Source organism: Gobius niger (genome assembly GCF_951799975.1).
Source record: "Gobius niger genome assembly, chromosome: 1".
NCBI classification, from domain to species: domain Eukaryota; kingdom Metazoa; phylum Chordata; class Actinopteri; order Gobiiformes; family Gobiidae; genus Gobius; species Gobius niger.
This window is the reverse complement of record NC_136852.1, coordinates 56,336,123-56,349,584: the sequence shown is the minus strand read 5'-3', so window position 1 is coordinate 56,349,584 and position 13,462 is coordinate 56,336,123. Positions and strand designations below refer to the sequence as shown.

Genomic DNA, 13,462 nt, shown 5'->3' with positions numbered 1-13,462 from the left:
GGAGAAGCACCACCACAGTTTGAGAAACAAAGTGGTTTTGGTGGATTTAAAGAAAACTACTCTTAATGTACTTTACAAATGTGCTACAAATGTCGTTATGATGATGGAAAGTAAATGAAATAAGTTCAATATAAACAAAGCACTAACCTATAAGCCGTGCATAGGAGGCCAGGCAGGCTTGGTGGTTGCCCTGGTTTGGGCAGTTGCTCACTGTGTGTTGAATCTCGGCGCAGTTCACGTTAAAATCCGCCAGCCGTGACCTGCAAACACAAATGACAGTGAGATAACAGGCAGCGAGAGGCAGCTTTATCCATTCGTACATGCGTGTGTGAATTCAAAGCACTGGACCTGATTCTATTGGCACTGTTTCCTTTGACCAGCTGCCAGTTGTACCCAGCATCAAACCGAGGAAAGTACAGGAAACATCTGCTTCTGAACCTCCAGAGCAAGTGTGTGGAATACAAACCAGCTCGCTATACTGCCTTGACAAGCGATTTTCTATCTTTTGTCTTTACCCTTCTTATGGACCTCAGAGCCCCGTCTCCCAAACTCACTTTTTCATTTCCAGATAAAAATAGTATGTTTTGTTTCTGTGCATGTTTGTGATAAGAGCTTAAAGTCTGGAAAAGCCCCAGGGTGGCATTGCTAATCCATTTAAGTAGGTTTATTGGGAGAAGTGTGTGTAAAGTCGCTCTGTCTGTAGTGTTCACATCACATTTGTCCACACAGTGTATCATGGTCTCCTGCACAGTAGTTGCAGAGTGCGCAGCCAAATGAGTCATCCACAGTAACCTGGTCAGAGTAATTCAGCCAAAGTTCATAGGTGGAGTGACATGCCTCCAGTGCCCCGGCCAAAAGAAATGTACACTCATGTAGAACGGCACTATGAGAAAATCATTTCTCATAGTGACATTAGCTATGGTCCTGTTGTTTGCCCAATTAAAATACCCATGTTCAGTTTGTCAATTTACACATTTTTGACATATTTAATAGAGAGAAATTGTCTCGAGGAAAGTCAACGCTTCAGTTGTGGAAGAAGTAAAAGGCACTGTTTCTGAAGCGTATTTCTGCTACATGCAGTTTTATTATTTCAGCCTGCTGCTACTACAATTTACTAGTGTACCACAAATACACTTGAAGGCTCTGTACATTTTCTACCCGTTTCCTCACTTGAGTTATTGTCAACAGATGTTCGTCTAAACATAAAAATAGAACATTTCTATTAAATTTGTCCCATTACACCCAAAGTCAAGTGACTGCCTTTGCAGAACATACTCCAGCCACTATGGGCATTTGGTGGGAATGGGTAATAGTTTTTGAAAGTTTTCTTACCATTTTTAAAGAGAAACACACAATGTTGGACAACACAAGTACCAGTGTTGGGGTGGAATATTATATGCTTTTTTGTTTGTTTTAGCGTGGCTTCAGCGGACATTTTTGCCTCTCGGCGCTCTGCAAAGGAGGGGGGAAAGCAGGGGGTGGTGAGGTAAGGACAGCTCTTTCTGGTCGGGGCCATAGACAAACTGGGTGACTAAACTAATACACAGCAACAGGATTCACAGCGTTTCAAATGGTTGCTGTGAGTGCGTCAAAGATAGTCATACATGCATGAAGGACTCAAGACACAGCTCCAGGTGCGTTTTTTGACGAGGGAACAACATTATAACGTGGAAGATTTTGCATATTGTACCTCTTTACGTATGCATCTAGCCTAATTAATAAAGTTGAAATTAGAAATGATAAATGTCAGTGGTTACCTGAATGCGTAATTTTTGACATAACCTTGTGTTTTGATGCCGTGGGAATCAGGACGTGGCTAATTCGACTCAGGGCTAATCACGCCCGATGAGCTAATGATATATTTGCGCCCGTGTGTCTGTTTGCTGCTGTCCTCCTGTATCTCCACACGCAGACCCAGTGTAGTGTGATGCTCCGTGCCTGCAGCAGCTTACCCCCATCCACATTCATCCCCAGTCAACTCTTCCTCCTTCTCCTCAAATGAGCGGCCGTTACACTCTTCTGCTCTGCCTTAGCCGTGCTTCACAAGACAGTAAGCTTCTGCTTGCTCTGGCGTGGCTGACGCAGACAGATATGCAGCAACACAACAAACACGCAAATGCCATCGCAGTGGTCGGGAATGCTAATGTAGATAAAGAGAGGACAGAGCAGTACAAAGTTATCTGTCAATGCACCTGTTTTCAAAGTGCGTCTCCGCTTTTTGAGTTGTGAAGAACATTTACGGACACGATAAAGAAAAACAAGGTAAGAAAATGTTGTGCCTGGCGACATTTCTGTATTTTGATTCCTCATGGGCACCCAGTGTTTGATGCTAACAAAGAACTCCACATTTTGTCAGAGAAAGGCAAAGAGCAGTGAAGATTAAAGCGCCTGAACAAACGCAAGTGTTTCTTTTTAGACGCGCGCTCTCAGACAATGACGGCTTAAAAACAGTAATTTAAAGTTTAGAGAGGTGTCCTGAGTGTTCAGACAATGGTGTTCGAACACAGGGATGCAGCACGTGCCACAGCTTCCACCGGCTTTCCATTATACCCCGGTGAAGCGCCACTCGCAGCTGAAATTACAGGCTGTCGAGCTCAACACAGTTTTATGGTCATTTCAGCCACTCAGCCCCCGGGGGAAGTGGCAGGGGAGCCCCGGCTGAGGTAGACTTCTTTCAAGGCAACCTGACACTTTAAACACAGTGATTGGGCACAGCACTGAGAGCCTGTCCATCCAGCGTGGCAGTAATAGAAAACTAATGGCTTTTTATATGGATTCTTATTCCTATCACTGGGCGCCATGACAAACAATGTGACTCAAATCAGATGAGTGTCGGTAGCACGGGCCGTTCCTCGATCCGCCGCACAGAGGAAATAGTTATGCACTTCACAGTCTGCTAATATCCTGCCGCACTCTGCATTAAAACTATTGGAAGGACTAATATACAGACTTCCCTCTGGTGTACGAGAATATGACTTGTACTGATGATAATTTCTGCTAACTGTTTTCGGTCCTATCTGTGATCTCACGGTTCAGCCCAGAGAGCCTTTAGAGAAGCCGTATCTCTCACTCATCTGCTGGATGCACAACAATAACTGGCGCACAATGGCTGCCAACATAATGGCAGTTACTACAAGAAGCAAATGAGAAAAACAAAGGCTGTTCGGCTGATGTGCATTTGGCTCTCAGTTCCTCCGCTGACATTATCTCTCTGCTCCTATTAGGTCTTCAACTATGATGATCACAGATTGTCATCACAGAATTATCCAATACGGGCCTTTTATAAACGACTAATTGAAATGAAAAAGAGTGATTTTTCACATTGTCCTTCCATGTAGTGTGATCAGTGCTGCATACCAAGTTTGTGTTTATTTATTTATTCTGGCCATACTCTGCATGTCACAGTCCTCGGATGGATTCTCGGTCAATATTAAAAAGGCCAATGTGGACAGATGGCATTTGAGCAAACAACTTGAATAGTTTAGCTAAGCTCACAGCCTTGACACTGTGTTTTGACCCTTTTGCTCTGCTGAGATCTGCAACAGGTCAAACGGGCCTGACCTCCTGCGCGTTGCGAAACAGTGTCTCAACTGCATAGTCTAACTCTTACATGTGTTTACACTTCTCAGACCACACGCTGTGCAGCCCCCTGTGGAGTGCTGTGTCACTACATCGAATGCTACATCCAGTATGCCGCACACACAACCCACAGCCGTGTATTTGGTCTGAGTGAGTAGATTATTCAAGGTTATCTGAACTCCCTAAATACTCTTTGAACAAGGCAAACAGTCGGTCTGCAGACATTGTGCAGTGGGCAGGAAATCCAGCAACTGCCCCTGAAAAACTTTCTGATTAAGATTCTTGATTAAGCTTAATTAAGAATCCACAATTCTAAAGCGATGACTGAGACACATTGTCCTAAAATTGAAGGTGACTAAGTTAGTGGTGAAAATCACAGCAGATGTTGCTCTTACAAAGGGCTTCGGGCCCGCTGATAATATTTACATGAATAATAGATGGAAGCATTTAAGGAAGTGATTGTGGAAGGATGGAGCCAGTGGGTAATTACACTTTCATTCATATCCTCAGAGAATATAGTTTGGAAAGCACTGGGATTTAAATGCAGCTCATTTTTCCAATGCAGTTGTGGGAAGTGACAAGTTACTTTTTCTCATGACCTTTGGAGAAGTTTAATTCTTCTTTTGGGGAAGCGGAAAAAAACATCTACCTGACTTTTTTTTTTTTTTTTTCGTTTCCAAACAATTAAAGAGGGTTTAAGTGAACTTGTGTTATTTTGGATACGAACATCCCAGTTCTTGTTTCACAACTGTCATGGGATTACAGCAATACGAACAACATCTAGCCTTCTAGTCTATCTATGAACATGCATTTCAATTAAATGTAGTCTTTTTACAAATAGTTTGCTTTTACAACATACTGTTGGACAAAAAAAGATCAGATCTCTCTTAAAGAAACAGGCCACCATTTTTCCAAACCGAGATATGTTGTTACCTTAGCTTAGACGAGTTGATGCGTATGAATAAAAAGGAGTACTATATTGGAAGGCATAACAATAACATAGGAGCACTTCGACGTCCACGCAGTAAAGTCGAAGTGCTCCTAAGGTGTTATTACGCCTGACAATATAGTTCCCCTTTTTATCCACATAGAAAATCGACATGTTTCATTTTGTGTAACTATACTTGAATTGTTCACACAACCATATTTAAATAGGGAAAACGTAGAAGAGCTTGGCCGCTTCTCTGTTTGGGTCCATAGAGGAGAGGAGGAGAGGCTAAATGCTAACAACATGGTCGGTGTTTTTGCGTGACAGAGTGCACGCGTATAGACCAGACAAGTATTCATCAACTCAAGAAAGAACATAACTCAGTATGGAAAAACGGTGGCCTAGTCCTTTAATGACATGAGATTATCAGTAACATAATAGTAATACTTGCACAGCTATTCGTAAAAGTTCTTCAAGCCTAACATGCTTCAAGTATCCTTTTGCTCCAAAGTACAACTTTTTCTTGTCTTTTGAAAGACAGTTTTGTGTGTAACAAACACCTTGAGCATGTCCTCACTAAAGTGCTCTAGGTGATGAATAAGAAGGTATCTGTAAGAGGGAAAGGTCATCGATGGCACATGCTTTAGATGTAATAACAGCTTCAGTGTCAGTGAGTCCCTTTACTTTAATAGCTTTCATCAAAACCATGGAAGGCTGTGATACAGAGCAGAAAGTCACATAACTTATGAATAAAAGAGGACTCATATAGCCTGAGCACATTAAATGAAAGAAAAGCACTTTCACTTTTTCAATAGTATTTTATGTAAAAAATAAATAAATAAATATATATATATATATATATATATATATATATATATATATATATATATATATATATATATATATATATATATATATATATATATATAATGATGATATAATGATCCATTACATCTAACATTACTTCCAGTGTATATACAATGCAGTGATTACAACCATCACTGATGTTCCTGGTTAGCCTGGTGAGACCAGAATGAGACCCCTCTATAATTTTAATACAGAGGGAAAACAAACAGCCCGCACAATCCGATTAATTTATTTGCCATCACGTGTTGTTCGCGAGCAGTGTTTAGTGGAGTTTCATGACCACGACGCTGGCTGTCACCATTGCCCTCAATTGCTGTAGTACCTCCATATACGGAAGGCAAAACAAGCTAGTTTTCCATTAAGAAGCATTGCACTTTAGACACAACTTAGAAACAACTGTAAAGCCTGGTTTCTAAATTTCTTAAACGTTCTACAGCTAGATCTTCCTCCTGTGATAGCACGGGGTTAGTTACAATTAAAGAAACCAGGCTGGTTTTCATAAGGAACATTTTACAAATCTTATATAAATGAGGGCTTGACTTTGATTGATATTCCTTTGGCATTAGAACTAACGCCATGGGTGTGGCTATGACTGAACTAAGTGCCTCGCGAAGGGCGAGTCTACAGTGAAGATCCCGCCCTTTTGCCCTTTTTAGGAACATGCTCCGTCACAGCAGGGGAGGAGGAGTCTATAAATCCGCCATGATTTCCCCCTGGAACGTAGTTTTTAACGTAGACGGGGAGGAGTGAGGAGGAGCCGTCTATTCTTTTCTACAGTCTATGAGTGTCACTCTATAACAATCTACGAACGGTGCACGTGAGAAAAAGCTTTTCTCCAATCAGCGGTAAATGACCAAAAATACATCAGTAGGTGAGTTTCGTGATTCATAATCCTGTGCGAATATCAACTCAGAACCGCTAATAACACTGCATCAACGGCAGACACTCGCTCTTCGCTGTTTGGTTTACTTCTGGCGTGTGTACCACTGTGGAAATGCAGTCGATACCACGGTACATACATTGATGGCCTGATTCTGCCTGCTACCTTCTTGACCACCATGCAGGGCTGCCAGGTCTGCAGTAATCCCGTGGAATTAGGCAGCTTTTTAAGATTTTCTTCAGGGAAATACACCCCCCAAAAACTGTACTCTTTGGACTTGCTGTTTTCCAAATATTTGATTTTTTTCCCCCTTGATTAAAATCACCATTTTGAGTGATAAAGCATCAAATCCAAGGCCCTCAGAGCTGGTCTTTCAGTACTGCATCATCAGAGGAGCACAATGGCACTCTTCTAGTAAAAAAATACCGGTAACACTTTATAATAATGGTACATGAGTTCATGCATGATTTTCATGAACTCATGCATGAATTAATGTATGATTTCATGATACATTCATGCTTTACTAAATCATGACTTCTCAGGAATAAACATGATCACATGTTGGTTCATGGATGACTTCATCCCTGAATTAAACGTCTAACTAATGTAATGAATGTACATGAAAATCTTAATAATTCATCATGATCATGAGGATCACATAAGAACACCATGAATTCACTAAAACGGCAATGAAATGACAATAAAATGATCAACCAATCATGATCATGAGGATCATGCATGAACATCATGACTCACATGTAGGAAATCTAAGTTCATGAAAATCATGTATGAACTCATGTACCATTATTATAAAGTGTTACCAAATTACCTCTTACACCTGGCAACCCTGAGCCCATTAGGTCAAATTCCTTTACAAGTATACTTGAGTAAAACAAAGATTTTACACACAAACACACTCAGAGCTTGTGAGCTCAGGCTGGTGCTCTTCTCTCTTTTAATCCAGTAATTAGACCAGTTCCTCCAGACTCCACTCATTGTATTGATCTACAGAACATTATTTTGTTCATTTGCACATCTTTAGACAGAAGGCATTTAGTGAAATCTGCACATTTTTGTCGGTATACTTCCAGTGTTTTATTTGTTTTGCACAATGTTTAAAAAGTGAGTGCGGGCATAATATTGATTCAGTGGCACGGTTATGATCAATAAAACACAAACAATTAGCCTGACAGGAAGCAAAAGCCTATTCGCTGATAGAGTAGTCATCCATCTTACCTGTCCACTCCACAAACTCCGCTGTTGGTATTGTATAATTAAAACCTGCCGCAATGAATAGCATTATTTCAGGTAATGGGGAGAAAGTGAGAAAAGTGATGATAAAGGTGTAAAGTCTTTTTTTCTTCGATGTTTTGAGTCATAAACTGCAGAGTGAAGCCATCTGGACCGATCTCATTTTCCTACGCATAAAACTAGAGGATTCTTCTATAAAATATGGTCAGTTGTATCATCAAAATCCTACAATTACAATGTTAGATTTATTCTTACAGTGATTTGCCTTTATTTTCTCAGAATAGTGTTGTGCTTTTATAGCAAAATCAGCAACTTTCAACACCTTAGCTGTTGTATTTTACTGTATATTCCAACTAGAGGGCGACCGATATATCGGCTGGCCTATATAGTGTGCCGATATTTGGGGATTTTACTATGCTATCGGCTGATCTAGCGCTGAAAAAACACAATATCTCCAGGACCGAAAGTGATAGAGACTTCCCATTTTTGCACTGGAAAGAGTAAAGTCAGGGCTTTAAAATGAGTCCTCCACAATGTCCTAGGCCTCGGGGAACAGAGAAACATCGCCATGAACATGGCGATGTTCAAATATAGTTTTAACAAACTATATTTTACAAGTTTGTTAAATATAAGTTTCACTAAACCTCAGAGAATATAGACATGCTGCTTTGCAGCACAGAACCTGGAGACTTCAATCGCTGGGTTAGGTTCAACCTCCACATTTCATATTTTTGATCACCACACAAAGGCCACGACTAGCAACAGCATGCTAATGCTAACGGCTGGATGCTAATGCCCTTGGCAACCAATCAAAACTGGGACAAACTATGATTGAATCATCTAAAGTAATTAAGTCAAATCAGCCACTGCCGGTGCAGCCAAATAGTGGTGGGAAAAGTACAAAGTACAAGTAAAAAGTTCAAATTATAGGTACTTTTATTTTAATTAAGTACATTTTATGATGAATACTTTTTTTTATGTTGAACTGTCCCAGTCCCAGTTTAGACTTGGTTTAGTGGTTAACTCCTTTAGACCTGGTTTAGTTCCTGTTTTTGAGTTAGTGGTTTACTCATTTAAACCTGGTTTGATTCAAATGATTTAAAAAATCATGCACATTAACCTCTTAAATACTTTTACTTTTGGCTTCTAAAGTACATTTTACAATTCATACTTTTATACTTTTACTTCAGTAAAAATGTTGTCAGGTACTTTTATGTAAATAAATTTTTGGTCCTGTATCTGCACTTTTACCTATAAGTAAGAATACTGAGTACTTCTTCCACCACTGTGGCTAAGTATTTATGTTTTTACAGGATTATAGACCAGACATTTGGAAAATCTAAAATATCGGTCAATCATATCGGCATCAGCCAATAAAAAAACCCCAAAAAACAGCTTCAGCCTTAGAAACCCATATCGGTCGACCTCTAATAGCAACGTAAAACAATGTGACTAAAAGTGTTTAAAGACGATCTAAAATGCTGTTGTACAACATGTTAGTATAGGACACACTGCTTCCTCCTGTGTGTAGAGAAGAGAGTGTGACCAGTTTTCTCTCCGTGACGTACATCGGAGTGTGGGCTCAGGTGTTTTACGTGCAAAAGGCAGACTGAATATGCAGGATGACTGAAGCAAAACCCCTCCAGATGTTTTTGATAAAGATAATAGATATGTTGAAAAGCTCCAAAAGTTGATTTATTATGCGTATAATTGAGCCTGATAATTAATTTCCGTGAACAATAGGATGTGAGGGAAAGATTGTGAGCGGAAGTTATCATGTTGGGGCGGTAGCTAACACTTTAAATAATCACCATCTTCTTCCATGGTTTGAAAATGGGTAAAAGAAACAGGCATCTCATTGATACTGCGGTTCTTATTATGGGATAGACTGCCATTTTAGGCCAGCACAGTTGAGCCGTCCATGTAAGCACATCTCAAACTGGGTCAGATACCTATGCTGCAATCAATTCTCCCAGCATCCCAGTTTGAAATCCACTAAAGGAAAACGCTTACCCCAAAAGCTCAATGCAAGATCACCCAGTTTGCCCCATAGAGGAGAAGTATAAATCAAAGAAGAGGCGGTATCATCGACCTATTCAAGAATCAATCAAACAAGAACACAACTCAATGCTCTTCGGATTAACGCCATCGAGCTGATTTTGCAACAGAAATGAATTGGGAGTTTCTCATTACATGCATCCCCCGAAAAGGAACTCCAAATATAGACCATTGTCACTCTGTGGACTCAGCAGTAGTCCCCAATGAATACACGCGGGAACCATCGGAGGTGGTGGCGAGGGGTGGAATGCACAATGAGAGGAAATGAAAACATCTCGTCTTCTGTACAACAATGTGAGATCGATCAAGGTAAGAAATCCAAGCTTGTGTGACAAGTATGTGAGGCTTTTGAACCGAGCATATTTTCTCCAGTTTGGCTTAACCAAATCTAAAAGCTTCTCAGAAAAAAAAAGTGTAGCCACAGAAAACAACAATAACAAGTGATTAAAAAAATCTACAAAAACCTGACAAAAAAACAATGAAAACATTTTTAAAAAAACACGACAAAAACGCTTCAATAATGTGACATAAACACTTTTAGAATTGCGTAAAACTGAACTGGAGAAAAGTGCTCGATTAAGGCAGGGGTTTAAGAGGTTATTATGCAACTTTTTATGAGATTTGTGCGTATTTGACCTTGTAGTGACCCAGCAGCTGTTTGAGAGGTCAGAATGGCTCCTTTACTTTCCATCAGAGTGGTCTCTACAACGCTCCAGGATCAATTGAGTTGTGTTGAAAAGTTAAATGATAAAGTTAAATTATAAAGAAAGTTAAGACCCTAATATATAATTGAGGATTAAAAACAGTTAATTTTTCAAATTCATGTTGTATGACCTTAAAACAAGGTCAGCTTATTTATTAAAATTTTCCATGACTATAAACAAAAACACATCATTCCAATGTTAAATGTTCATGGATTACATATATGTGCAGACAGTTTCTATTTCTATATGATTGTACAGAGCTTGTACACATGGGTATATTTGGTACAGCAGGGCTGAGTGATATTGTGTATTTGTATATTTTTGTATGGTCAGAATGAAAATGAGATGTGCCTTGGTAAAAATCTTAATTACCATATGGTGTATTTATTTTTGTGCGACTGTAAACGATATATCCGTGATGACATTTTGTGTACGATCATATATGATTTCTATTAATGCACAAGCATAGATTCATGCGTTCTTAGTCTATGCTGAAAGTTTATGTGATGTTACTGAATGAGAGATAAGGGGTAGGTTTATTATAAATTCTTCTAAGAACTTCTTCCTATTCCTTTGAGCACAATAGTCTTGTTTTGTTTTCCTTCTTCTGTAAAAATATTTAATACTTTTCTGCTCAAATGAACAAAAAAAGAAATAAAAAGAAATTAAAAAGTAAAGATGCCGACTCAAACGGCCGCTGGGTCACTACAAGATTAAATATGCACAAATATCAATTACTATATTTTTCCACATAAAAGTTGCATAATGCAGCTTTAAGTAGCATAAATCCTAAACTTACCAACATTTTAAAGTTTTTTTTGCCTTGCCTGATTTATTTCAATCCACAAAACACAAAGGAAGTTTTGTTTTTGTTGTTTTTTAACACAAAAAATTTCTGCAAGAACTATTTTTGTTCAAAGACTAGATTAGATATTTTCAGAAATCAGATTTTGTCCCTTGAAATTATTTTGAAAATATTTAAAATGCCTTATTTCCATATGAAAACATTAAATTGAAATGTTTCTATCTTACATTTACAGTATTATGTCTGCAGTCTATACAGCAGAGGTTTTTTATTTTATTTTATTTGACTACTTTGAGTATTGATGAATAAAAATGCTGTAGATTTCCTCACTTTTATTGATTCAAATTATTTATCGGTAATTTTTGCCCACTTAAAAAAGGTATCCAGACGCACTTTTGGGTCCTTCCAGTTAAGAATCACTTGTCGAGCCATCGTCCTGCATCACTTGAGGATGTTAACTTTTGTTTCCATCGGAACCATAACAAAATCTGTCAGCTCAATATGCCACGTATCACAAGTAATGCCAATTTTGCATGATTTTCAAACAAGCCCTGAGCCATTAACTAAATTCTGGGCTCTATCTCCAAACCTAAAACTCATCCAATCTGGCATTGGCTGCAATATTTGAAGTGCTGGCTGACTTTCACAGCACTGAATAAATGATAAAGTAGCATATATATTTAAGTAAGCTTGGGGCTGGGAGTTAGCCATGATGACCTCTTGTCCGTGAGATTGTGTTGTTATTGGGAGTTAACAGCTGACTTTGCGATGGCCATTGGAGGTTGATGAGGCTCTATAGGTGTGTGACCACTGACCCTCTGGTACACTGCAGTAGTTTTATGGCTTGGATCGATCATACAGGCCTCCTCCCTATCCTCCCTCTGCCTAATTATCTACCTTTCTCTTGTCCTTCTGTTGCTGCTGTCCTTAGCATTACAATGGGACAGGCAAAGCCCCTCCGCCCTGCTTGGTGTCCGACTGGCGTCCCAGCCTGACAGTCACACTCAGTTTTATTGATGCACCCATGGGAGACGGCCACACTCAGGTGCTGGACAGAAGGTGGGTAATACAGCAGTTTAATTGCAACATCTTTACAGTGCAAACTTCTTCCACTTTTGGTAAATACAGCTTACTTACTCATTCGACCATGTGAAACTTGTGTATGGCCGAGAAAATATGTAAAAATGTGTGCGTCTCGATCAATAGGTTATTCATTGAATTCTCGTTATTCTGATGAAAGCTCGCAGTCCTTAGAACTTATTATTGGATTTCAGTTGGCATCACAGTATTCCATGTCGATAATGTTGTTACCAATGTGGGCAGATTTCTGGAGATTATGGACCGTCGGACTATTTTCAAAATCTGACCTTTTCATTAATTTGCAATGAAATCAATAAAAAACTGCCCAAAGAAAAAGAAAACAGATTACTTCTGCAATTCTTCTAAAATTATTTTTGTATTGTGTCTTTACAGAGTAATCCTGTAATAGTAGGAGAATAGAACACACACACATTTATTCCAGGGATAAAGATTATTCATAATCCTTACCTTAACCCAGCATTAAAGTGCCAAGAAGCATGGTCAGAACTTTCTTGATGAAAATATGGCTGAAAAATGCTTTATCTCTTATGATTTCTAGTTTCTATGCTAAATACATCTTACCACAATGTTACTGCGCAATTGGCTTCTTGCTTGATATACATTTTTCAAGCACGGAAAACGCCTCCTTGAGCACATTTTTGATTACACCACCCAACTCTGTTGAAGACACTCCTTCCAGCCGAGCATGTGACACCCCCTATCTCTCTTTTAATCTTTATTAGCATAACAAATTAGTTTTAGATTAGATTTACCTGAACTGTCGCCACACTGCAGGTGAAGAACAAATTAACAAAACGACACGCTGGTTAATGTGATGGATCAATTACTTCATCGGCAGATTTTAAAATGGCCGTCTGCCTGAGGACTGCCCAGAGAAAAAATGTATAAAGACATGAGTCCAGCCCCCCTAGTAACAGCTCTATAATTGAGTGTTGGCCACATTACGGTGCATGGATTACTCCCCGTGTGGAGCAGGCACGTCCCGCCTAGGAGTGCCTTCAGTGCCACCAGCATGTGTCCATTCTCTATAAGTGCGCACATCGAGCTGTTGACCCCAGCAGGGCATCACAGATAATGAGCTTCAATGTTCTATTTCATCTTTCTCAAGAAGGGGGTACCCGGCGCACACCCGCGGGGGGCAGCGAGGTCAAAGAAAGCACGGCGGCCTGAAAACAGATTACACAATACAGCCGAGCAGGTAATTATCCAGACAATCATAAATCGAAGGAGAAGCAATAGAGTTTCCCTACTTTAGCATTGTGCGGTCTGAATTTAGTGTTCATTGGAGG

The 13,462-nt window shown here is 39.5% G+C and overlaps 1 protein-coding gene across 1 annotated transcript in view; it reads right to left on the bottom strand.

Moving 5' to 3' along the window:
* The window catches only part of LOC306981035 (GDNF family receptor alpha-2-like), a 60,216-nt gene that overhangs the window by 15,518 nt on the left and 31,236 nt on the right, over nt 1-13,462 (bottom strand). The window contains exon 5 of the mRNA XM_079580581.1: nt 148-260. Within this exon, the coding sequence (XP_079436707.1) occupies nt 148-260 (113 nt within the window). The remainder of the gene's footprint in view (nt 1-147; nt 261-13,462) is intronic.